General features: G+C 34.5%; 3 protein-coding genes and 2 pseudogenes across 5 annotated transcripts; all 5 read left to right on the top strand.

Moving 5' to 3' along the window:
• The first annotated feature begins 930 nt into the window (after positions 1-930).
• Positions 931-3,086, top strand: LOC108849189 (two-component response regulator-like APRR9; annotated as a pseudogene).
• A 915-nt stretch (positions 3,087-4,001) lies between these two features.
• Positions 4,002-6,048, top strand: LOC108855585 (metal tolerance protein 1). Its single transcript, XM_057009051.1, has 2 exons — positions 4,002-4,207; positions 4,800-6,048. The coding sequence occupies exon 2, from the start codon at positions 4,801-4,803 to the stop codon at positions 5,959-5,961; it is 1,161 nt and encodes a 386-aa protein (XP_056865031.1). The 5' UTR covers positions 4,002-4,207; position 4,800; the 3' UTR covers positions 5,962-6,048.
• Positions 6,049-6,198: 150 nt separating this feature from the next.
• On the top strand, positions 6,199-8,998 carry LOC108849246 (transcription factor bHLH70-like; annotated as a pseudogene).
• Positions 8,999-9,150: 152 nt separating this feature from the next.
• On the top strand, positions 9,151-11,798 carry LOC108849245 (protein CURVATURE THYLAKOID 1B, chloroplastic-like). Of its 2 annotated transcripts, none has more exons than XM_018622786.2 (6): positions 9,151-9,437; positions 9,518-9,630; positions 10,935-11,021; positions 11,102-11,164; positions 11,435-11,472; positions 11,569-11,798. In XM_018622786.2, exons 1-6 carry the CDS (start codon positions 9,275-9,277, stop codon positions 11,627-11,629), a joined length of 525 nt encoding a protein of 174 aa, XP_018478288.1. In that variant the 5' UTR covers positions 9,151-9,274; the 3' UTR covers positions 11,630-11,798. The 2 variants fall into 2 exon arrangements, with proteins under 2 accessions (XP_018478288.1, XP_018478289.1); XM_018622787.2 differs by having other exon boundaries at positions 9,159-9,413.
• A 2,389-nt stretch (positions 11,799-14,187) lies between these two features.
• LOC108854018 (uncharacterized) lies at positions 14,188-17,774 on the top strand. Of its 2 annotated transcripts, XM_057007134.1 has the most exons (4): positions 14,188-14,687; positions 14,780-14,811; positions 14,944-14,992; positions 15,347-17,774. In XM_057007134.1, exon 4 carries the CDS (start codon positions 15,348-15,350, stop codon positions 17,634-17,636), a length of 2,289 nt encoding a protein of 762 aa, XP_056863114.1. In that variant the 5' UTR covers positions 14,188-14,687; positions 14,780-14,811; positions 14,944-14,992; position 15,347; the 3' UTR covers positions 17,637-17,774. The 2 variants fall into 2 exon arrangements, with proteins under 2 accessions (XP_056863114.1, XP_018483005.1); XM_018627503.2 differs by having other exon boundaries at positions 14,188-14,811.
• Positions 17,775-27,230: the final 9,456 nt, after the last annotated feature.

Below are 27,230 nucleotides of genomic sequence, written 5' to 3' on the forward strand. Positions count from 1 at the left end.
ATGGGCTTTTGTATATGTAAGGCCTAACTTTAAGAAAGCCATTAAGTTGGGACTGTAGACATGTGTGATACATATGGGTAACCAAGTTGGAACTTATGTAAAAGTCATCCTAAAAATAAATATAACTTTAATGGTTTCAGTTTAACTTAGAGCCTACAAACTAATGGGCTTTTGTATATGTAAGGCCTAACTTTAAGAAAGCCATTAAGTTGGTACTGTAGACATGTGTGATACATATGGGTAACCAAGTTGGGCATAAAAGCCTAACCACGTAAGCATATGGGAAGTTGTTTACTACGTTATTAACTGTCCATATCATAGACCAATAGATATTTTGTTTTGCTTTAATTTTGATGGGGCATTTTTCTACGCAAAAGCAAAGTTTATAGATTGTTCTAGAACTCTTCTTCTTTCCACACAAAATATATAAAATTCACACCACAGATTACGACTTTAATCAATGCTGGCATTTAATATTGAGGCTAATGGGTCCATTTTTAATTCTATTATTTTTTAAAATAATATTTAAGACAATATCTAACTTGAGCAAATCTAACTTGAGTGATAAATAGATCGCTGCAGAAAGATAAAAAGAAAAATATCTACTTTTGAACACCAATCAGAAAAATGCCTAGAATCAAAGTTAGCCACACAAATAGACAAGAACACCCACGTGTCATCCTCATAACCACTAGAAACTATACAGGAACGACACGTGGAATGTGGACCAACGAAGCAGAGCTACGCCATCTCCACCGAATCAGACACGATACAGGAAAATCAAAATAATGGCCCATATTAAGCCACGTCAGCCCAAAGAAGGCCCGCATAGTTATGAACCGTTAATTAGATTTTTTTTTTCCCAAGTTGTTTAATGCTATTCTCGTTGAGCATAGAAGTCGTCTGATATTTTGGCCATAGTTTTGAGTGGCTCAGAATTAGATTCTAATTATAATAATATACCTCCTCTTTGCCTTCTTCTTCCTCACTACAATAATCAGATAATACCTTTTCTTCCTCTCGGCGAAATTAAGATCTAAAATCGATGGGGGAAGTTGTGGTTATAAGTAGCACGAAGGTACTACGGAGACGATGATGAGCAGAGGCAAGTCATCGGAGGTTGTCCGATGGGAGAAGTATCTTCGACAACGGTTCTCAGGGTTTTGCTTGTCGAATCCGACGATTCGACTCGCCAAATCATCACCGCCCTTCTCCAAAAATGCTCTTACAAAGGTCCTTGCTTTACTCTGTTTTATAAAATGTTTTAAAAGTTTCCTTCTTTTGTCTTGATTTTGAACTTAGAAGTATGTTCGGTCTGTGAAACTAAACTCGAGTCGGTTTTGATTTCAAAAAAGTTGTTACAAATGTCGAATTTTATCATTGCTTTACTCTGTTTTATATTGATGTTTTAAAAGTTTTGTCTTGATTTTGAACTTAGAAGTATGTTCGGTCGGAATTAGATCATTTGTTCATTGTCTTAAATCTGTTTTTCAAGTTTCATTCTTTTTGTCTTAATTTTAAAGTAAGAAGTAATGTTGAAACTAAACTTTGGATCTGGATTTTGATTACAAAAAAAAAACAGTTGTAGCAGTATCGGATGGTTTAGCAGCGTGGGAGACTGTAAAGGGGAAGACACATAAGATTGACCTAATACTAACGGAGCTGGATTTGCCAGCTATATCTGGTTTTGCACTCCTTGCTTTGGTGATGGAGCATGAAGCTTGCAAGCACATTCCTGTCATAAGTACGATGTTGGTGTTCCCCTAAGTCCGTTTCTTTATTTCTTTTTTTGTTAAAAAAATAAGAAGCACTCTCTTTAGTTTTTTGTTGTACTGATGACTTTTTTTCTACTTGTTTTCTAGTGATGTCGTCTCAAGATTCGATGGCAATGGTCTTGAAGTGTATGTTGAGAGGTGCTGCTGATTATCTAATCAAACCCATGAGGAAAAATGAGTTGAAGAATCTATGGCAACATGTCTGGAGAAGACTTACCGTAAGTTCATTTTTGTATCCTTTGTGTTTGATTTTTTTTAAAGCTTGAAAGACTTATATGATTGTCTATATTTTTGGGGTTATGAATCAGTTGCGTGGTGATCATACTGCTCATGCACCTAGCTTACCAGCTTCACAGCAGAACCTTGAAGACACTGATGAGACTTGTGCAGATTCCAGATATCATTCTGATCATGGAAGTGGTTCTCAGGTACCAGATTTGATTTTGGTGGCATCGTGTGTTTCAATAGATGCCTGATATCTTTGTCAATTGCGCAGGCTATCAGCGACAAGGATAAGGTGATGGAGGATGTGAAACCGGTGGTTGAATGTTTTGATGTGACAATGGATTTGATAGGTGGAATGGAGAAACGGAGTGAGGAGTGTTACTATGGAGACAAGACTGGTGAGCAGCAGCAGAATGTTGGTCCAGAGCTTGGGCTTTCTCTGAAGAGGTGTTGCTCTGGAGGAAGTTTGGAGAAGAAGCAAGATGAAAGCAAGCATCAAAAGCTTAGCCTCTCTGATGCATCAGCCTTCTCACGGTTTGGTGTTCTTGCTTGCAAAACAATAAAGAATGTCTCGAATCATTGGTTAGTGTTTTGTTCAATAACATTACTACATTAACGTGCAGATATGAGAATGAGAAGCCAGCAGAGAAAGCAGGTGTTGCTGCTGTAGAGGCAAGTAGTTCAGCTGGGCCCAAGACACCAAGCGAATCACATGAGAAGTTATTAAGATGTGATCACGGAAGCGCTACAACGAGCAGCAACCATGAGCATGTCGGATCATCAAGCGTAACCGGACGAAACCAGTTTCTTCAGTGCAGGAGTACGAAACAGAAGCAAGAATCTCTCTTGCCAGTAGAATCAAATCTCCTGAAGGCAAGCGAGGAAGTGGACGTTGGTTGTCAGAGCAACAATGAGGAGGAGGGGACAGTAACAGCAGGAGGACAAAGTAGGAGCAGCATAACAGAGAAAGCAACAGAAGAAGAAGGTGTGCTGAGTGTCCAGGAGCGTAGGAGTGAGAGAGCAGCTGCGCTGATGAAGTTCCGGATGAAGAGGAAAGATCGATGCTTTAATAAAAAGGTAAGATAGACCCACCCATAAGCTCTGCTATATATGGTGGATTCTTTTATCATGAAATGCAATAACTAAATGTTTCAAGTGGCAATGAATAATATTGGAATACAGGTAAGATATGAGAGCAGGAAGAAGCTAGCAGAGCAGCGTCCACGAGTGAAAGGCCAGTTCGTGCGTGCTATGAATTCAGATGCGTCTTCTACTAAATAAAAAAAACAATTGGCCAACGAGACAAGTTTGTAACTCTAGAGTGAAGGGCCAGTTTGGTTTTATAATAGAGACTTATTTATTAGATTTGTTGTTATATGCAGTGTTGTTGTTCTTTTGTATTTGAGCGTTTTCTTGTCAACTAATCTGAGAAACTGGTGGGGGTAATGGTTCCCCGGCCCCTCTTGTATATCTGGAGAATGAATGATCAAAGCTACGTTAAAACTGTAACTCCATTATTACTATTTTTTTTTCTTATCTTTGATTGAGTAGCAATTTTTATAGTAAGAAGACAATCTAAGATCCATAATATGATTAGGACACGACAATTGGACTATTGGGGAGGTGGGGGCATATATTATTTGATTTCAAAGGACCCAAAAGCATATTCCAAATTTGTTTCTATGCTAAAATCCATTCAGAAACCTACAGATTTATATTCTTCTCAAAAACCTGTAAACAAATTAAATTAATTTCATAAATAAATAACCGAGGAAAAACACAAAGGACCATAAACCAGGTAATTAAAGGCCCAATCATTCGCTAGAGACACAAAAAAATCATTCGGTTCGATTAGTAAACTTGCCAGAAAGACAGGAGAGCGCAATAATTACGGTGAGAAAAAAGAGTGTTCTGACACGTGTACCTAAAATTGACCCGTGAGAGAAAAACACAAAAACAAACAAACAAAAAAGAACCAAAAGAGATTATTACAGATCTGGAAAGGAAAAGGAAGGAAGGGAGGATAAGAGTGGAAAAACAAAAGAAAAAAGGAAAAGTAGGAGAAGCTGCTCAGCCCATCTCTCCGTGGCCGCCTTACACCTTTTCTTATAAAAAGGGTCACTCCTTTCCCTCGACATTCTCTCTTTAAAGGCGGAGGAGGAGGACAAGTAGTAGTGAATCTATCAACCTCCACTTCCTCTCTCATTGTAAGCTCTCTTTGAATTCAATCATCTTTTCTCACGCCTCTATGTTTGTCTGTTTTCGGTTTCTTCACATCTGTGTAATTTTATTTTTTATTATTATTTGGGGTCGAACCTGAAGAATCAGTCTTTTCTTTTTGCCGATGCATCTCTGTTCAGTTGCTGGATTCTTCCTTTTCTCATTCTGACTTTTGGAATTGGATCTTTTTTTTTTTTTTTTTTTTTTAATTTGTGGCTTTAATTGATTTTTATAGTGTTTTGACTCTCTGATTATGATGATTATTATACGCTCTGTAAGCGTTGATTAGTTTAAAATAATAAAAATAATAAATATACATTCCTTCTGAGTATGTGATTGTGCTAGAAGAACCTCCTCCTCCTGTACAAGACTAGTAGTGCTATACATGTCCCACTCCTCTTATTTGTTCTTTCTTGTTAATAAATTTGCTTTCTTTTTCTGTTTAAACAGATTTTACCCAATTTCGGATTAAAAATTTAAACTGTTCTGCTTCCTATATCTTCTTATTTGTAGAGGTACCCTCATCTGTTGTTCATTGATAATAATATTGAGAGTTCTTGTTTTTTTTTTTCTTTACAGAATGGCGTCTTCAAGCCCCCAACATAGCCACATCATCGAGGTTAAAGCAGGCAAATCCGTTGTAGAAAGCACGACAAGCCTGGCGAGCAAAGCCTGTGGAGAAGCACCCTGCGGCTTCTCAGATCTCAACAACGCTTCCGGTGACGCCCAAGAACGCAATGCTTCCATGAGAAAGCTCTGCATCGCCGTGGTGCTGTGTCTTCTCTTCATGACCGTTGAAGTCTTTGGTGGCATCAAAGCTAATAGCTTGGCTATACTCACCGACGCAGCTCACCTTCTCTCTGACGTTGCTGCTTTCGCCATCTCCTTGTTCTCCTTGTGGGCTGCTGGCTGGGAAGCTACCCCTAGGCAGACTTATGGGTTTTTCAGGGTTGAGATTCTTGGTGCTCTTGTCTCTATCCAGCTCATTTGGCTGCTTACAGGGATTCTTGTCTATGAAGCTATCATCAGACTTCTTAGTGAGACCAGTGAGGTTAATGGGTTCCTTATGTTCCTTGTTGCTGCTTTTGGGTTGCTTGTGAATATCGTGATGGCTGTTCTGTTAGGACATGATCACGGTCACGGTCATGGACATGGTCACGGTCATGACCATCACAGTCATGGGGTGACTGTTACCACACATCATCATCATGGTCATGATCATGGTCATAGTCATGGAGAGGACAAGCATCATCACGCTCACGGGGATGTGACTGAGCAGTTGCTGGACAAATCAGAGAAGAGAAAGAGGAACATCAACGTCCAAGGAGCTTATCTTCATGTCCTTGGAGACTCAATCCAGAGCGTTGGTGTTATGATTGGTGGAGCTGTCATTTGGTACAAGCCGGAGTGGAAGATAGTTGATCTCATCTGCACGCTTGTCTTTTCGGTTATTGTCTTGGGGACCACCATCAACATGATCCGAAGCATTCTTGAGGTGTTGATGGAGAGTACGCCTAGGGAGATTGATGCTACAAAGCTGGAAAAGGGTTTGCTGGAGATGGAAGAAGTGGTGGCTGTTCATGAGCTTCACATTTGGGCTATCACGGTGGGGAAAGTGCTGCTTGCTTGCCATGTTAATATCACACCGGAGGCGGATGCGGACATGGTGCTCAACAAGGTGATTGATTACATCCGCAGGGAGTACAATATCAGTCATGTCACTATACAAATTGAGCGTTAAAGTAAAAACATTTGAAGAGTATTTTGTATAAGCATATTCTCATTGACATGATGATAAGATCAATAAAGTTTCTTTCCTTTTTGTTCACTTTCTCTTGTTTCTCAGCTTTAGGTGTATTGGTATATTTGTGATACGTCATCTTCGTTTGGTTGAGCTCAAGTAAGCACTAAGCTTTTTGTCCTTTCAAAAAGTGTTGAAAGGACACAAGAACATGAGTCATCTCAACTTTTATGAGATTATTAAGTGTGTGTCTTCAGTTATCCTAGGAGTCTTTAATTAGCCTAGGAGTCACAGGGCTTGCGATTGAGTTAGAAGCAGAATCTGATTGATTCTTGTGAGATGTCACAAGTGGGCCATTGTTTGTCCTGAGAGTCGGTACCAAGTGCGCGTAAGTGACATCAGCAGGTACACACATGGATGATATATCCGTAAAGCTTTCTATAGCTGTTCTAGTTTTATCACAGTAGTATGAATATGGATTTGATGAGTGAAGAAAATAAAGATAACTAGAAGCAGACACTGGTTAGTACCCTTGAAGCTAAGGCATCAACACTTGTATGCTTAACAGGTAAGAAGCTATAATTCACGCGTTAATGAATAGAGGAGAGATGATGAATGTATAAACGCTTCCTTAGACCTTAAAAAGGTTTAATGTTCTTCTTCTTCTTCTTCATCATCTCTCTCTGTATTATGGAAAGCCCCCACAACTGACTGTCTTCGCTGCCAGACAAAATTGCCACAGCCAATAATGTTTCTTTGACTGAACTTTCTTATGTCAGAGATACTGTACTCTCTCTCTCTCTCTCTCTCTCCCTCCTCTCATGTTCTCTGCTCTGCACCGAACATCTGTTGTCATCAACTTATCTTCGGTCCTTAAAACAAACATCTGGTGTCATCTCTTTTATCTTTATTTATTTTTACCTCTTTGTTTCCTTCCCTTCCTCCTCTCATATCTCACTTTCAAGTTTCCCATTTTCTCTTCAATTCTTGATTACGATTTAAGAAGACTAGTGTTCTATATAAAGCTAACGGCCTTAGCTTCAGAAGTGAGTACATGAGTTATCTTTTTTTTTTTAACTACATTATAACCCCTTAACATTTATATCAAGAGAGATACAAACAAACAAGAGTAATAAAGAGTGAGGGCTCTCAGCTTCTAATGGAGAGGATGCAGGAACAAAACAAGCTCTGTGTAATGTACTTTTATCTCAGTTTGGAACGTTTTTCATTTATTTATGTCTTCTTCTTTTCAACTATTTGAGTCTATAACCAAAGATGTGGACATCCATATTTACTCCTTCCCTAATGAGTTGCATCTCAGTGATGTGGATGTTTGTTATATACAAAAACCACTAACAAATCTGAGCTTAGCTGGTCACCTCTCTTTGCAACCTTTCATTTTCATTTTCATTCTAGTTTTGTTTCTCTTTACACTGACCCACAGTAGATGAATAACCAAATTTCACTTGTTTCTTTTTCTATATCACTCACTTGGTAGGTACTTCCTTCCTCTGTTTTCTTTTTCTTCTTGCAGTTGTTGGATCAAAAAGTGAATGTAAGAAGAAGCCTACAAGTTCAAGTATCTCCGGAGGATCATAGCCTTCCTCTTGTGGAAGATCAATCCTCAACTATGATCTTGCAAAGTACAAGAACTCCATATCTACAAATGCTGCAAGACCCTTCTTCGGTTTTGTCCTTCAAAGACAAAAACATTCTAGGAAACAATCTCCCATATGAAATTCAGGAGTTTCATTCACCGTTCCACTCAGAAACCAACCACTACTATCAGAATCCGTTTTCAGAAGGAACCAATGAAGACATGTCAAGCCAAGAATTTCAGCTAAACCCAGTAGACAATGCTCATTCGAGATGCAAGCGCAGAAACAACAACTTGGAGACATCAATGAGCAGAGAGAAGAGAAAGAGAAGGAGAACCAAAGCAATGAAAAACAGAGAAGAGATGGAGAGCCAGAGAATGACACACATTGCGGTTGAACGAAACCGCAGACGCCAAAATGAACATTCATCTCAACTCACTCCGCTCTCTCATCCCATCTTCCTACTTCTCTCAGGGTATCTATATAACACAAACCAAAACTTATAGTAAACCTCTTATATCATTCATTAATGCTGTTTGTTGGTCTTTAACAAGTTTTGTTGTTGTTATCTTAAAGGGAGACCAAACGTCAATAGTAGGAGGAGCTATAGACTTCGTGAAGATCCTCGAGCAACAATTGCTATCCCTTGAAGCGCAAAAGAAAACTCAACAAACAAGTAAGCTGAGAATAGATGCAACAGTGGTAGAGAGGCACGTGAATCTCAAAATCCAGTGCTGCCAGAGGAAACAAGGACAACTTCTCAGATCGATCATTTTGCTAGAGAAACGTGGATTCACTGTTCTTCATCTCAACATCACATCTCCTTGCAGTACATCCGTTTCTTATTCCTTCAACCTCAAGGTACTTAATATCTACATTATATGAAAGAAAGAACCATACTAGGCAAAAAAAAAACATTTTTGTTTTGGTATTTTCTCAGATGGAAGAGGACTGCAACTTGGGATCAGCAGATGAGATAACGGAGGCGGTTCGTCAGATTTTCTACTGCTGATTTAAAACATCTTTTGTAACTTGGGTTTTGGTATGTAAACTGGGAGTCTTGGCATGGCATTTTTTTACTTTTATTTAAATTGGGCCCCACCTGATCATAGTTTAGATTGGGCTCCATCTGATCAAGTTTGACTTTAGTAAAAAAAAAGTTTGACTTTAGTAGTATTTGTTTTCAGAGTTTTGAATTATTCGTATGCAATCTTTTACATAACTTTTGAAGTACAGAACTTTACCATAGATAAAGGTGATGGATCATGCATTTTTAAACAATGTTTAAAAACCAAAAAGAAAGGAGCATCTAGCTAGCAATTCATTTGAGTAATGTAGTAGTTAGTACTAGTAGTATTGTAGTAACATACATTCTATTGCCATTATTATTCTTTTTAACTACTAAAGATGTTACATTCCAGTTATAGACGTGATGATTTTGAAAAGTAGTTTTCTTGGGAACCACCAAAATCACAGTTCTATCCAAATGAAAGCCCCAAGATCGCCTGTGCGTCGGCCACGTCAGCACTATCCTGATTGGGAAACCCAATACGAGTGGTTGGAATGGTTTCCGTTAATATCAAATCTCCCCCTCTCACTCAACACTGATTCTCCATTAATCTCTCAAGATAATTATAATAATAAGCTTCTCTGATTTGTTTCAAACCAAATTTACATTTTGTTGGGTTGTTTTCTGTGATTGAAGCGCCTTAGCCATGGCTTCCCTTTCTATCTCTTCCTCTTCGACTATCATTAATTCTAGAGCTTCTCCTACTCGACAAGCCTCCTTCTCTTCTCCGTCGTGTATTTCCCTTCCGATGCTTCCTCCTAAGCCGCTTCAGTCCACCGCTTACTGTCCGTTTCCCACTCTCGACAAACGTGAAACCTTTTTTATTGTTAATGTCCGAATCCGAGTTTTAAAGATGCCTAACTTTCGATGTGGGTTTTGTCTCTTATAGGTCGGAAGATCGCTAGGAACGTTCTGACGAGAGCTACCGAAGTTGAAGCTTCGGTCACTGCCGAAGCTGACACTACAGAGTTGCCAGAAATAGTCAAGACAGCTCAAGAAGCGGTAAGAGCAGATACTCTATTTTTTTCCTTCAAAACACCACATATAGAATAAAGTCACTCAAATAGTACATTACAGGTTGATTATTGTTTGCAGTTTTTAGATTGGTTTTTGGCAAAAACTACTTTTTTGTCCAATCAAGATTTTTGAAAAAGTGATTCCCTATAAATTAGGAAAACTAAAACTTATTTTGTTTCCAATCAAGATTTCAGCAAAAGAATTTTCCTATCAAATAGAGAAACTAGATTATACATGCTTAACCAAATTTTCAGTGAAAAACCAAAATCCATGTTACAGTATGTTGGTTTTTTAAAATGGGCACGACAACCTTTTGTAAATGTATAAATATAATACATATATATATATATATATATTAATATGTGCACGACAACTAGTTAAATGCATATGTTCATTAAGCTCTTCACTCACTTATTTTTCTTTTATTATTTATATACACGATATATAATATATTGATATTTTTAAATTTTAGTAAAAATTATATATTCAAAAATTTTCAAAAATTGAAAAACATTATAATATATTTTAAAATTACTTTTAACAACCATAACGTTTTAATCCCTCGATTATATATAATTTTTTCTACATATTTTTATTTGTGATTTATTTTATTGCTATAAATTTTGAAATTATTAATTATAAGAATCTTATTTTAAAATATTTTAGTAATTAAATATATATATTTTTAAAAATATATTTTCTTCCAATCAACTAACAAACACACAGAAAATAATATTTATTATAATTACAAATTAAAAATAATTTATGGAAGAAAAATTCCTAAGTAGCTTCCAATTTTTTACATATTTTTCTTTTGTGTAATATATAATATTATGATTTACACTTTACTATAACATAAGTTCTTTTACAAAAATAATAACTAAGAATATGTTACTTTATTTTATTTGAAAATAATGATTACAATATTTTGATAATTTGTAATGGTAAGTTCTAGTTTGCCATTTGATGTAGTATTTTAAAGTAATGTATTTTTTTTTGAAAAACTAAAAAATACAGCAAAATCAGAACCAACAAATAAAAATGAAAGTAAAGATCATTAAAAAAAGAAAATAAAATGATAAGTAGAAAAATAGAAAAAATCAAAGTTGGCCAAAAGCTAAGAAAATGTTGATTTTGGTTTTGTGTAGAACTAGGTAGTTATTCGAAAATCAGAAGAAAAAAGTAGTTATTTCGAAAAACTAATTTCTCTGGTTTTTTGGAAATTATTTTAAACAAAATCTTTGTTTCTGGATATTGTCTAAATTGGATTCATTTTGTGTTGTTGACAGTGGGAGAAAGTGGAGGACAAATATGCAATTGGTTCACTCGCATTTGCTGCTTTGGTGGCTCTTTGGGGATCTACCGGCCTCATCTCGGTGACTTTCCATATTCAATAGTCTTTTAAGTTTGTTTTCTGTATGATTCTAATTTTTTTTTGAATATTGTGGTGAAACAGGCAATCGACAAGCTTCCATTGTTTCCAGGTGTTTTTGAACTTGTAGGCATTGGTTACACTGGGGTAGGTTTCTTTCTACCTGGTATCATCTTTGTCTTTGTTATATAATTTTGAATCTTTACCAGATTTTAGTGAACATGTTCTGAGGATTTAGACGAGATCGGATTGAGGATTAGTCCTATGTATCCTAAGAAATACATGCGATGTAGCGTTTTCCTTACTAAGATCTGATTTTCACAATGGATTACTGTTTCTCGTGACTGATCTTGAATCTCAAGACTTGATTCATTTTATTTAATGGACCTTTGAAACGTTGTTGTTTTGTTAACACAGTGGTTCGTTTACAAGAACATCATCTTCAAACCAGATAGGTCAAGCCATCTCCCCTCAATGACATAGTTTGGTTTCGTCAAGTGTTTTCTTCGACAAAAATGAAACTCATATTTTTCTATCGTAATGTGGTTTAGGGAGGTGCTGTTTCAGAAGGTCAAAGACACATACAGAGACATATTAGGGAGCAACAGCTAAATCAAAGGAAGAAGTGTGAGAGATATTCATGAAGGAAAATCAAAAGAAGAATCTAACACATGCATCTCTCTCTCTCTTTCTTTGTGCTCTTGTGGCTCAAAATATCATCCATTTTATGTCAAAGTGTTGTAAATTCCTCGACTGCAATGATGAGATGTCTATTTCATTCCTCCCAAGTTTTCAAATTCTCTTCTCCATTTTAGTTTATATACAAAGCAAATACCAATATGTGTTACTATTTTATAGTTTTTCCTTAAATTTAAGTTATCAAAGAGTGTTTACTTCCTCTTCCCCTGGGTCATCTCATCCTCTAGAACGTTCTACAACGTAACCACAAACTTTCTCATCTTAAAAATTTGTACAAACATATAATCATTTATAAATATAGTATGTAGTTTCTTATACAGATTTATTACTTTCTTTTCAAATAATCAAGTTTTTAAAAGTTAATTTTTAATAAATGAATCATATAAGTATTTTGTAACCAATATATCTATTTTTTTTTTCAGTTCCAAACCCGAAGCTAAAAGTAAATTAGATGACTCATCCGCGCCTATACGTGGACATGAACATTTACAGAAAAACTAATGTATAATTATTTGAGTATTTTTATTAGTATTTTTATGTTATTTTAATTGCACTTTTTATTTATGAATTGTTTAGCTGCCGTGTTTAATTTTTCAAAATATTCAATTCGGCCATGATATTTATTTTGCGAATTCTGTCCAGAACTGTATACGTTTTGGTGCTCTAATGTATGGTCCAAATCAGCGACCCCTAGATATGATTTTCTTATGTGGATTGCACAATATGATAAATTACCTACTACTCTACTAGAGTTAGGTTACTCGGTTATGTGACTCTGCCACAGAAAACAGGGATCATCTTCTTCTCCGCTGTGCGATAAGTGACGTTATGACTTGGACAGCCTTCATAGACAGACTGGCTCTCACTCAAAGATGCAACTGCCCCGAGATTACTTAAATGGCTTGTGGCACAAGCTACGGTATATAACATATGGGCAGAACGTAACCGAAGATTCCATGACGGGAAAAGTATAACTTCACCTTCAATCTTCGAGCTTATTGACCGCACGATCAGGGACGTCATCTCGGGGATGCAACACAAGAAAACTTTCAAACATCTTATGCTAGGTTGGCTGAGGCATGAGTACGAGGTCATTATGCGATGAATAGTAAGGGCATCACTTTGTTTTTTTTTATAATTATATTTGCCAAAGTGAACCCCATTCTAGTTTAGTTAACATTTTTGTAAGCTTACAAACTCTTCTCTGAAGTCTGCAAGCCCACAAACAGAAGAAACGAAAAATGAGTGCGTGTAAATGATTATTTAGTCCCTGCAAGCAAGCAAGCAAGCAAACAGATATATAAATATATAACCGTGAAGCACATAGTCACACAAGACTCTTGATAGAGTGGTTAGCTCATCCGTGTTATAAATTAAATATTGTATAGCATCAAATGAGGGATTAAATTCATTAAAAACATGAAATAATCAATTGGTTTCTTCTAACATCTGCAAGCAGAGACAGTAACAAGTTGTTTGATTTGCCAACACATGACAAGTGAAGACTGTCTTCTTTTGTCTCAACATGAAACCCTCTCACCTGACCGGATTCCTTTGCATCAAACACTCGGGAGAAAACCCACACTGTGTAAACAAGCTTCCTCACGGTGGTGATCGATCTTTCAATCAAACGAAATCTTCAAGGTCTCCCGTGAAGTGAAGGAGGAGGAGTAAAGACATGGACTGCAACTTTCAGACACGACGCTCTGTTTCTTGCAAGTTCGTGCATTAAAGATGACCCATTGAGTCGACCCGGATCCGAAAACCTGAACCCGGGTCCATGATCAGGAGAGATAACTCGGTCGAGTTCGTCTAAATCATTAAAATAAAATACTACTATCTTAATAATTAAAATACTATCAATCTATCTTACGTGGCGTTATGCAAAAATAAAAGAGTGACTTCTAGAGTGATTAAAATTAAAATACTATCTTTATAACGTCGAGAAGGTATTTAATAATTAAATTACTATCTATCTATCTTACGTGGCGAAGAGCCATCCATTCATCTCTTGCACCGTTTTGTGCTTCCCCCACACGTGAATGCAACATATGTAACCTTTCTCTAATGCGTAGGTAAACGAGACCATTTAACGCACCCTAGAATGTCCACCTACTTTCCATGTAATGATTTTTTTCATCATTTATAAAATTGGAAAGTAAATTAGGTTTTCAATATTTTTTTTTTGTCAAAACTTTTTGAAATATCTATTTCAAGAACTATGCAGTTGAATATACAGCACCGTTTTCATTTGTATTTTATAAGAAACTGTTAGTTTATTCCACTTGCATATTTAGAAAAATGATAATTATTTTGTATACTTTAGACCCTTTTAAATGAATTTAAAGCATTTTAAAAAGAAAGTTTAAAAATATTCATATAAATTAAGAAATATATTTGAAGTATAAATATTTTTTTTCTGATAAATTGCTTATATATATATGATAAAAATTTAAGCCCAATACATAAGGGGTCTAAGCCCATTTGCTTACAAATTAGGAAAGGGAAAGTAGCTTCCATCGAGCCAAGTAAGAGCTGGGGAGGAGATGAAGGAAGTAAGAGCTCGGGAGGAGATTTTGTTGTTGATAATAGCGGAGGAGATCAGAGAATCAGCAGTCCGTTATTGGTTCCGGTTAATCCTGGAGTTTCTCTCCATCCCGAGTAATTGTGTTGCTTTCCAAGTCAGGAGGGTGAGTAGTCGATGGTGCTTTGGAGAGGAGAGAGTGATTGCATGCATGCGATCAATTGTGAAGTCGCGAGAATGGCGAGGAAGAAGACGGGAGTTTTGCTGGTGAAATTGAACCGGAACCGGATCCGAGTATGGGAAAACTGGTTAAACGGTTCGCACCATCACTCAAGGGTAAATTCGTAAATAGAGCTCGTTGCCAGCTAAAAACCACTTTACACGTGGGTGGCGACTATTGGCTTTGCAAAAAAGCAAGTGGCCGCGAGTCAGTTAGAGGGCAACGAGGTAATTTCCGCACACTCTTAAACATCTTCCTTCTCTCTCAAGTCTCACACGCTCCCTCTCTCCTCTCACTCGATCATCGTCTCCACACCCAGTAGCAGAGTTCATAGCAGAGATCACATCACAGGTATATTCCTCTAAGAGATTCGTGTTTAGTGTTTACCGAGAAATTACTTCGTCGGAACTTTTCTGTCTTTTTCGTCGTTGTTGAAACGAAACGATTACTTTCTCATAAATCCTGCTTTAATTTTTGATTCAGATCATCTTCTCCACCAGTAGCAGAGTTCATAGCAGAGATCACATCACAGGTATATTCCTCTAAGAGATTCGTGTTTATTGTTTAACGAGAAATCACTTCGTCGGAACTTTTATTTTTCGTCGTTGTTGAAAGATATTCAAACGAACCGATTCCTTGTGGCTAATTCTTACAAATCCTTATATCTCTCTTCGATTTTAAGAGATTCGTGTTTAGTGTTTAACGAGAAATCACTTCGTCGGAACTTTTGTTTTTTTCGTTGTTGTTGAAAGATATTGGTGAAAGGAAACGATTCTTTATTATATGTTTATGATTTTGTTTAGGTTTTGTGATTGAATTCTAGGATTGGCTGATCTTCTGGTTGCGCTTAACTGATTTTAGTCTTGTAATGGTTATCCTTTGTCAGGATGGAGGACGTTGATCCGCTGAAAGCTTTTGAAAGCATAATGGAGGACGTTGATCAGTATTATCGATTGGTGTACAGCAAATTTAAAGAGTTGGAAGCAGCAAACAACGACCCAGCTCATGCCCCTGTCAAAATAATTCCAAATCTAATCCACTCGGTCGCTGATGAAGACATTCTTAACCATATTAAAGCCGAATTGCGACAAGTTGAATGTTGGTTTGCATTGACATACGACAAGTACAGACAGGAACTAAACAAGAATGCCATGGCTTTCATAGATCGTGCCTCGGCTGGTATAGCTCCTGCATTACCTCCTCATCAACCAGAAACGAGTGTTGCCTCATCATCATCTGGTAAAGCTCGTGCGTCACCTCCAAACGCTAGTCCTCATCAACCAAAAACGAGTGAAGCACCACTTAACTATCCAGCTCGTGATCAGCAACAAAGCTCTGCTTTGTATGGTAGAAGAGGAGGATTCAGTGAGTATTCAGCTCGTGATCAGCAACAAAGCTCTGCTTTGTATGGTAGAAGAGGAGGATTCAGTGAGTATTCAGCTCGTGCTCAGCAACAAAGCTCTGCCCATTATAATAGAAGAGGAAGATTCAATAACCCACCACGTCAGTATTCACCTCATCCCCCAGTTAAGGCTTACACTTCAGCTAAGAACGATCTACCTAAGCAAACATCTGGCGTGTCTAGTAGCAAAAAATTCGACAAGGAAGTTAGTGGAGCACCTAAGGCACCTGTCGCGGCCATCTCTAGTCCTCAGCACAGTCACAGTGATGTGCCTTCAGGTCCTTCTGATGCTGAGATGAAAAAAAAAGGTAAGAAGAAGCTTGTAGATGAAGTGACAGAAGAAGAAGGTTCTGGAAAACCTGACGTCTCGGCAGATGAAGAATTCGACAAGGAAGTTCCTTCATCAGATCCCTCTGAAGAGGATGCTCCTCACCACCGGCTCAGTGATGCTGAACCTTCAGGTCCATCTGATGGTCAGATTATGCATGAGATGATGAAGAAGAACAGTAAGGGTGAGGAGGATGTTCTGGATGAAGTGAAAGAAGATGAAGCAAAGCAAGCCCAATTTAGCAAGGATATTACTTCACGATGTGAGATGTACTATGATGCTGATTCAGCTCATATCTTCTGGTTGACTCAACCAATGGAGACTTTGAAAGATATTCCAGACTTGAGTATAGCGGATGGGCCTATTGTTTCCCCAAGCGAGGTCAGGCAAGACCCCTATGCTCTTTCTTCTCAATATGAATGGACAGAATGTGATCTGAAGCATGATGTTGAGTGTTCTCAAGTGGTGGATCTTTTCACACAAAACTTCAGCGATCCTGGATTGCTCAGAGACATCTTCAGCAAGGATTTTCTGAGGTGGGCATTGCAACCGCCTAACTACTACCCAAGATGGCATTTTGGAGTATGTCTGAAGGAATCCAAAGAACTGGTTGGCTTCATCGGTGGCGTTCCATCAAGAGTCAGGGTGCGGGGTAATGATGACGTTGTTAATATGGCTGCAGTCAAAGTTTTGTGTGTTCACGAGAAGTACAGGTCTCAGAAACTTGCTGAAGTAATGATCCAAGAGATGACTAGGAGAGTCCAATCAGAGAACATTTGGCAAGGAATATTTTCGTCTGATGTCATTGTGCCTACTCCAGTCAGCTTTTACAGATACTGGACCCGTGCTCTGAATGTGAAGAAGCTAATTTCTTATGGAGTTTGGAAGCCACCTGGTGATGAATATATGTCGGTGGACACCGTCGAGGAGCTCTACAAGCTACCACGCAAGGTGGTGACTCGAGGATTCAGGAAGATGATCCCTGATGATGTGACTTCTGTTACACATTTGATCAGAGAGTACCTCAGTCAATTTGAAGTTGCCGAGGACTTCACTTCTGAGCAGGTCCAACATTTTCTTCTCCCACGAGAAGGTGTGTTTCACTCCTATGTGGTGTTGGATAAAAAAACATCATCTGTCACTGACTTCTGCAGCTTCTATATCGTCAACTACTCTCTTAAGGGCCATAAGGAACCAATTAAGTTTGCCTACTCGTTCTACAATGTCGCCACTACAATTCCACTGGTCCAGCTGCTGAAGAATGCCCTTGTCATGGCTAAAAGGAATGAGGTTGACAGTTTTTTAGCTACTGATACCATGGGTAATGGAAGATTTTTTGACAAGCTGAAGTTTGAATGTACACCCATCATCAACCACTTTTACCTCTACAACTACCGTCTGAAGAGTGGAGTAAAACCTGAGAAGCTTGGAGTGCTATTGCTGTAGTTCTATGACACTTGTTGCCGGTTTCTTTGATTGTTTTGTAATATTGCCTACGAAATTGTTTTTACTTTTGAGACTTCTTGTTGCATTGAACAGTTCTCGTTCTTGTTTGGTCTTTTACTTTTGAGACTCCAAAGACTTTATGAACATTCTCTTGAAGCCAACAGTAACAGTTTCGTTGAGATATTTTCTCTAAGCTCCATGATATTATTCACTTTGATTTTGCATAAATGTATGCATAATTCAACAACAAAGAAAACAAAAAACTACATTTTTAATTTTCTTAACGTCTGAGTTTTATATTAAAGGAGTCAAGAGGAGAAAATCTTCAAAATGATTATTGAGTCCCAGCAAGCAAAAAGATATATAAATGTATAACCGTGAAGAACATAGTCAAGCAAGACTCTTGATCCGTGTTCAGGGCCGTGCCTCAATAGAGGCTGATCAAGCATTAGCTTGAGGGACCGGTCTAGTTAAAAATCATTTAGGGGTCAATTTGGCAAAGAATCTATTAGCTTAGATGGCAGAATGTGTTCAATAGAGTTAGCAAGGTGCAGGGTTCAAACTCCAACTACGGTATATATCTTTATATTTTTGTGTGTTTTTTCAAAAAAAAATTGTTTATAGGGCCAAATTTTTTTTCCCTGCTTCTAATCTTATATATGTCAGGCACGGCTCTGTCCGTGTTATAAAACAAATCTTGTATAGCCTTCAATTACAAATTGTGAGCAAATATTCAGAGAGAGAGAGAGACTGTAGCATTCAGTAAATATGACCTCGCGAGCAGGAAAAGTGCATCCAGTTCGTCAATGTTTGATGAAATATTCAAGTAATCAAATTGGTTATATCCTTGTGATGACTTTCCACTACGTACCGAGATCGCATCTCTCATTTTCGCGATTCCATCGCTGCCCTGATGGTTTAGATAGCAGTGAGTATCCAAAGTTACTTCCTTCAAATGTCAACACCACAACTGAAGCTAAGAACTATAACAACATTTTAGAAAACAAAAGAGGGATTAAAAAAACATGAAAATTGCAATTGGGTTTCTTCTAACATGTGCAAGTAGAGACCGTAACAAATGAAGACTGTCTTTTCTCAACATGAAACTCTCTCACCTGACCGGACTCCTCTGCATCAAACACTCGGGAGAAAACCCACATCGTGTAAACAAGCTTCCTCACAGTGGTGACTGGTGATCTTTCAATCAAACAGAATCTTTAAGTTCTCCAGTGAAGCGAAGGAGGAAGAGTAAATACTGTTACTTTCAGACACGATGCCTCTGTTTCTTGCAAGCGAAAGATTGTGAAATTCCCTTGTGGGATCCTCCTCATTAGATTGCCATCCATGTAGGCTGAGTTGTTACCGATATTATGGGATCAATACAAGAATATACAAAGGAATATTCTAATACTCTCCAGGAGACCGGGCCGTTAAACTGGTTCTAGAGTCCGTAAAGAGAGACCTTTTGTAAATACATCAGCAAACTGAAGTGAAGAAGGGACATGAAGAACTTTCACCTGACCTAGAGCAACCTTCTCACGCACGAAATGGATATCAAGTTCAATGTGTTTCGTGCGTTGGTGTTTGACAGGGTTCTGAGCTAAGTAGAAGTTGCTGATGTTGTCACAGTAGACAAATGGAGGCTTTGGTTAGTGGACAGTCAAGTTCGAGAAGGAGGTTTCTAATTATCCAGCAAAGTTCTGCTACTGCATTAGCAACACTTTTATACTCTGCTTCTTCTGAGCTTGAGCGCGAAATCGTTGGTTGGCGCTTAGAAGACCAAGATAGAAGGTTAGAGCCAAGGTAGACACAGTAGCCTGAGGTGGAGCGACGAGTGTCTGTTTAATTATGAGGTGTGATAAGAACTCTGTTTAAAGCAAGAGGACGAGTTTGAGAGGAAATAAAAGAAGATCCAGTAGAAAGAACATGAATTTTGGAACCGTTACCCACCACGACCGTTTGATTGGTGTTTGATCTGAAAGAAGAATTGAGTATACCTGCAGTAGATTCTAAGTGGCTTGTGGCACCTGAGTCCATGTACCAGTCAGCTGCAGCAGGATCAGCGAGAGTCATAGTGTTGAATGCCTGAGAGAAATCCGTAGTAGTAGGTTGTATCATGGCCATGTTTGCCTGCTGATTATGATGATGTGGTCGTGGACCAAGAAGACCCGGAGCTACAGCTTGCTGGTTCTGGATCGGTCCCCCTTGTGGAAAGGGTTGTGGTCAGTAATACTGTGGAGGCATAATAGTATGGTAGTTGTTGTAACGAGGATTGTTTCTCCCACGTCCTCTGTTTCCACCATTTCTCCTGTTCCGAACCGCTGTGGTTGCTGTTGTCCACGAGTAGAGGTAGATCGATCAGTGGTTACGGTCAAGATAGTTGAAGAAGAAGCGTGATCTGAGTGCTCAACAGTTGGTTTGTTGAAGCGCTTGAGTCTGGTTTCTTCCATCTGCAGCATGGATTTGTTGGCAGTTGAAAAAAATCGGGAAAGGATCTCTGTGCTGAATGACATTGATTATGTTGTCAAATTTGGGCATTCAAGCCGTTGAGAAGATACATAACTAGGCCATCTCGTTTGTTCCATTGGACATCATTATTACCATCAGGAACGGCCGTGCCATCGATATGTTCAGCTGACATCAAAGGTGAGACAATGAGTTGAGAAAATCTCGCGCCAGGCATCACAGTTGTTGTGGTCGTCGAGATCGAGAATCAATGGTATGTGTGATTTGATGTTTGTCACACCAAAACCGTGATGACCCACAAAAGAATATTCTAATAGCAAGTTCCTGCGTTAAGGATGACACATTGTCCTCTGTCGATAATGTGAAGAAAATACCTCATCACTACTTTTTACACTGTAGTTCTTTCGATATCCCACCAAAATCCCTGCCCAAGCTCATCTCCAAATTATATCTTCCTTCTCTCTCTTGTGTCCTTGTTCAAAATTCATTGGAATAATAGTTTTTCTTTCCCTATCTCTCTCTCTTTTTCTTGTATCCTTTTAAAATCCATAATCACTTTTTTTTTTCTATTTCCACAATCTTTCTTTTCATTTGTTTTTGACTTCCACCGATGTAAATCCAATATCAAACAAGTGTAATTCTTTCAATACGGTGTCTGGATCCAGCGATTACTAGTATCCTCTTGATGGGTTTGTCTACTGTAGCCTCTCCATCGTTTTTTCTCCATGTCGACCATGAAATGAAGGTTTTAAGCAAATCCATGGTACGTAAAGGAGAGCTTTCATTGGTGTACATCTTGGTAAAGGCACATGGTCGTATGGATGGACCTTATCATTAAGAAAGAGGGGGTTAATCCCAAGATCGATAATCGTAGTCTCATATTTCACTTGCAAGTATTTGTAACCGCTATACAGCAACTAGATTTATATCAACCTATAAATATTTGATTAGATGCTACATATAAAGTTTTGTGAGCATATTCAGTTGTTAAAGTTTTACATAAAATTTCTCTGTCACAAGTTAGTTGTGGTTATATGATAAATGGTTTGTAAATTTCTATACATTAGTTTATACATGTTTTGTTAGATGTTACAAAATATGTTTTCGTTTTTAAAATAGTTGATAAAATGCTAAAAAATAGCTCTGATAGCTGGTATGTGGTTTGGTAGATGCTACAAAAAAACCGCCTTGCTAACTTTATCATTATCTTTAAACCTCCTTGCTTAACGTGGATGTGTTATATGATACATGGTTTATAAATTTTTACAAAATATTTTTATTAGTTGATACATGTTTAGTTATCTGTTATAAAACATATTATTGCTTTTTTAAAATGGTTGTCATGAAATGTTACAAAATAAGTTATCAGTTAACTCAATCATTATCTATTTAAGTTATATACTAGATTTTGATCCGTGCTTAAAAAGCACAGATTTATTTTCGAATTAAATATTTTTTTTAAATTAAGTTTTAGGTTGGGGTACATTTTTTCGGAACCGCGAACCGAACTGTATCAAACTGACAAAAACGAAACTAAAATTAAACTGATTTTTTCATAAATAACCGAGTAGCATATATCATGAAAACCGAAAAGTTAAAACTGAATCAGGAACCTAATGAGAAACTTAGTTTTTAGAAACAAATTATATACTCAGAAATACTAATTTCAAAATAACTAAACTTGATTCTACCAACTGATATGTTTCTGTAAAATTCAAATTTAAAGAATACCTACTAACTAATATCTGATAAAATCCAAAAATTCTCCATTTACCTATGAACCAACATCGCTTGATTAAGAAAAAACTTAGGAAAATCTTATAATATTTTTTAAAAATTAGTTAACTATCCATATACTTTATAATAGTATAGAAAACTGAATAAATTATTTGATTTTTCGTATAAATAAATGTATTGTATTTATATTATGAATTTAATTTATAGATTTTTGTTGCATCTGTGTGTCTTAAATCTCTGCGCGGTACGGTATGCCTTTTCGGTTTAGGAAATTTATTTTTTCTATTGTATTTTTATATTGAGAAAAGGGAATTAGGTTTTTGTATGAATATAGTTCTAAGGGTTTGTAAGTTATTAATTCACACAATAATAAGAAACCCTAAAACGGGTATTTGCCTCAATTCGTTTTGTTCTCTTTTCTTCTTGATAATTTGCGGCCGTTCACAACAATTTTAAATGATTAATACTATTATAATTTTAATCAGTTTTAGTGTATATAATTTATATGTTTTAATAGTATAGATATTTATATAAATGACGATTCATATGCGTGTGAATGACTCGCCACATATTTGAACTGGCACATAGACTACTAATAGGAAGACTGCCTTTCAAAGGTTTCTGAAGAAAAGAGTAGTAGATTTAGTGACACTTATTTTCTTTGATATATTTGTTATGCATATTATTTATTTCTTGATAAATTTTATTAACAACAAATACTACAATATTACCTATTTTGATTTTTTTTTTGTCACAGACCTATTTAGAAAATTAGTTAAGTGTTTTTGAACCTTTGATGAAAATAACTTAAGTTAAATATCTTAACTATTTAATTTGGGGCAAATCGTGGAATTATTAAGTAACACATATCTTTGCTCCCGGTTAGACTTGTTCATGAATCCAAATCTACGGTAAATAAATAATTCTGTTTGATACATCTCGTAGAAAAAAGATATTACACTATCTGTATATTTTATACATATAAAGAAATATTAGATGCAAACAAATATTTTTAAGATCTGTTCACGTATTGGCGTTTTTAGGAAAAAAAAGCTAATGTGCTAATTAGGGCTGGGACTTAATATCTGAGATCCGGATTCGATCCGGGATCCGCTCCGAAAATAAGATATCTGGGGCGTCATGATCCAAATACGGATAGTAAAATCAAGGATCCGTCAAAACCGAATCCGGATCCAGATATCTTAATTTTTAGGTCCGGATATCCGGATCCGGATCCGTATTTTAAAAATATATTATAATTTTAATTTTACTAATAATTATATTTGATATATTAATATTTGTTCATATAATTAATTTTTAATACTATATTTTCATTTTAAATATTATATTCATATTTATATTTATAAATCTTGTATAAAATATTTAATTTATATAGTATTTTAAAATTTTATATTTTTAAAAATATTTATTTTTATTTTTATTAGTTATTTTTACGAATCCGAATCCGGATATCCGCGGATAGTATAATATATACACGGATATCCGGAATCCAGATATCCGAAAGTCTCGAATCCGGATCCGGATCCGGATACCCCGAATTTCTCGGATATCCGGATCCGTCCCATCCCTAGTGCTAATGAATTGTAACACGAGTAAGCTCAAACAGTAGATTATGTATTACTGAATTTTATATTATAAGAGAAAACTATAAAACAATCTATACAGTAATTTATAATATAGGAGAACTTAAAAAAATAATAGATTTAAATTTTGGTTGAAATATTATGAGGTGGAAATATATTAAGATTATATTCATAACTAATTTAAAAATAAAATACTGCAAGTTTTGAAACTAATTATATTTAGAACTATATTTTTAGTGTTTTTAAATATTTTGTAAACATAATGTGGAGTTCATCGGTTCAAACTTATATTGTAGGAAGCGTAAATATAACTATAAAATGAAGTACATGAAATACAATAATTTGCACATGACGTAATGCCCCTTATAGAATTATGGAATCTCTTTGATATGTCACATGAAATATTCGAGTAATAAATGTTAAGTGAGTATAGTTAGAGAAAATAAAGGTAAAAGTAAAAATAATAAATGGTTAATGAAAGAATCCAAACGACTTTTTTAAATAAATTTATTAAAATTTCTTCTCTTTTAATAGTATAGATTATTTGTGATTAACCATTATTGTATTATATATAAACCAAAAAAAAACATGATAAGACATTGTTTTCGTTATATGATAAGTATACATTTATACTAAATTATCTACTAACAATTTCTACAATATTTTATGTTATTTTTTTTTTGAATTATACAAAGGTATCATGGTCCTCACATAAGTGGATCCAGACTAGCCACATGTTTACAGCCTATATTTTCAAGTATTGGTCTTTAACTTTCAAGATTTATAAAATATAACTAAAACAAATTATTTTGGAAATATTTTATTAAAAATATAGAATTACGATTTTCTTTATATAATTTTAATTAAAACAAAGACATAACTCTGTGAAACTCTCGAAAGAAATTTAAAGTAAATATAATTAATTTTATAATATAAGGTACATGTTCTAAATAAGAAAATAATATTTTGAAAATATTATCTTTATGATTCTCATAAAAAATTAAAATAAAATAAATATTAATTTTCAACTTAAGTAACAAATAAATGTTATTTTTTCAACTGTAATAATAATTAAAAACACTACAAAAAGTCACATTAACAAAACAATATAAATCATTTTTTTGCTATAGCTTATAAACCTCGTTAATAAAATTAATATGTTTATAAAAATATTTGGCTTGATATATACGTTTAAAAAATATAAATAAATTAATTTTATATTTTGTAAAACTATTTTTAATATTTTAGTATAATAATAAATCTAGTTATTATATGCATATATAAAATTAAATATAATTGTAGATAAACTCAAGATGAGTATATGAGATTATCTTTTCTTTTTCAAACACTTTTTATTATTTTTTCAAGATATAAATATTTTTTTTTATATTTTGTAAAACTATTTTTAATAAGTATCATAATAAATCTAGTTATTATATGCATATATAAAATTAAAAATAATTGTAGATAAACGCAAGATGAATATATGAGATTGTCTTTTCTATTTCAAACACTTTTTATTATTTTTTAAGATAATTTTATAATATTTATCTGTAATCAGTTAAATAAATAATTATTCACTAAATATATCAAAAATTCAATGAATCAATAAAATAATATTAAATATTGGTATAGTGAAAAATTGTAATTATCATGTTTTCAAATATTTTTATTATTGAAATATATGAAAAATATTTATGAAAATCATTGATTAAGCCTAAAATCATGGAGAACATGACAAATAAGCGAAAAACCTAAAAATATGGAGAAGCTGACACATAAGCCAAATCACTTATCAAATAATAGTATATATATATCTTATTATATAAAGCTTGGTTCTTCAAAGTTACTAATTAACATGATCGCGACACGTGTCATTAAATTTTTTAAGATTGCGACATGTGTTAATTTATAGTATTATAATTAAAAATATATATTAATATAATAACAAAAACAAATTTTGTTAAAAATCTTATTATATAAAGCTTGGTTCTTCAAAGTTACTAATTAACATGATCGCGACACGTGTCATTAAATTTTTTAAGATTGCGACATGTGTTAATTTATAGTATTATAATTAAAAATATATATTAATATAATAACAAAAACAAATTTTGTTAAAAATCTTATTATATAAAGCTTGGTTCTTCAAAGTTACTAATTAACATGATCGCGACACATGTCATTAAATTTTTTAAGATTGCGACATGTGTTAATTTATAGTATTATAAATTAAAAATATATATTAAGATAATAACAAAAACAAATTTTGTTAAAAAATTAATTGTAAGTATATCTAATAGTAATTTTCCATTTTAAAATCCTAAAAAAACATAGTTTCATAAAATTATTTGATAGTAATTTTCCTTTTAATATTTTTAAAGAGGTTAAAATTTATAATGACATAAAATATATATACTAAGATAACAAAAACGAATTTTGAAATAAATTAATTTTAAAATTGATTTAATAGTAAAAAGGAAATTTTTAGAAACACTTAATAATTTTCTAAAATTCCTTAATAGGAAACTTGGTTCTTCAAAGTTGTTAATTAACATGATTGTGACACATGACAGTTATATATTTAAAATTGTGATATGTGTTAAACTACTTCATAATTTAAAATAAATATATAAGATAATAAAAACGATCTTATTATATAAAGCTTGGTTCTTCAAAGTTACTAATTAACACGATCGCGACACGTGTCACTAAATTTTTTAAGATTATGACATGTGTTAAAATACATATAAATAAATAAAATCAATCTTATCTTAATTTAACTGTTAAATAAAGATAATGCTAATTTTCCTGAATTCAAATCCTAATTAAGAAGTTCATATAAGAAGTTGATTATTTTTAAAAATATTTACATATAAAAACGATTTTAAAAGTTAAAGTAAATAAAAAGTAAAGATAACAATGAAAGAAATAAAAAAAACGATTTAAAAAGAAGTTAATAACCCAAAAAAAAATATTTGCATATATAAAATTATTTAAAAAGAAGTACATAACCCAAAAAAAAATATTTGCATATATGAAAACGATTTAAAAAGTTAAAATAAATAAAAAGTAATATTTACATATATAAAAACGATTTAAAAAGTTAAAGTAAATAAAAAGTAAATATAACTATGAAAGAGATAATAATCGATTTAAAAAGTAAAAACTATTTAAAAAATATTTACATATATAACAACGATTTAAAAAGTTAAAATAAATAAAAAGTAATATTTACATATATAAAAACGATTTAAAAAGTTAAAGTAAATAAAAAGTAAAGATAACTATGAAAAAATTAAAAAAAAACCTGTAAAGAAATATTAAATGCTAATTTTCCTTTTTTTAAAATGTCAAAGATTGTTTAATGTTAATTTTACTTAATTTAAACCCTAATTAAAAAAATCATAACCCAAGAGGAACAATGATTGTTCACATCTATATATATAGAACTAACCTCTTTCATATTTATTCACACAAAAAAAAAAGAGTTGCTTCAAGAAATATACAAGGTTAGGTTTTATATCCCAGCTTGGCATGTCCTTCCTACTGTTGTGTTTTAATACGTTTATTGGTGTTGGGTGACATAACTTGGCATGTCCTTCGTACTGTTGTGTCTGTTTAATAGGTTTATGGTTACTGTTGTGTCTTAAAGAAATCAAAGATTATGAGATGACATAACGAGATGTTATGCAATCAATGATTATTTAATACGTTTATTGGTGTTGGGTGACATAACGAGATGTTATGCTTATTATTTTTATTATTTCTGTGTGTTTTAACTATA

The sequence above is a fragment of the Raphanus sativus genome, chromosome 4 (genome assembly GCF_000801105.2).
Source record: "Raphanus sativus cultivar WK10039 chromosome 4, ASM80110v3, whole genome shotgun sequence".
NCBI classification, from domain to species: domain Eukaryota; kingdom Viridiplantae; phylum Streptophyta; class Magnoliopsida; order Brassicales; family Brassicaceae; genus Raphanus; species Raphanus sativus.

Excerpts from the sequence above, each read along its gene's own strand:
- LOC108849245 (XM_018622786.2), top strand. The coding sequence starts at position 9,275 with ATGGCTTCCCTTTCTATCTCTTCCTCTTCGACTATCATTAATTCTAGA. Across the intron at positions 9,631-10,934 it reads TCAAGACAGCTCAAGAAGCG|TGGGAGAAAGTGGAGGACAA; the intron begins GTAAGAGCAGAT and ends TGTTGTTGACAG. Across the intron at positions 11,022-11,101 it reads GATCTACCGGCCTCATCTCG|GCAATCGACAAGCTTCCATT; the intron begins GTGACTTTCCAT and ends GTGGTGAAACAG.
- LOC108855585 (XM_057009051.1), top strand. The coding sequence starts at position 4,801 with ATGGCGTCTTCAAGCCCCCAACATAGCCACATCATCGAGGTTAAAGCA.
- LOC108854018 (XM_018627503.2), top strand. The coding sequence starts at position 15,348 with ATGGAGGACGTTGATCCGCTGAAAGCTTTTGAAAGCATAATGGAGGAC.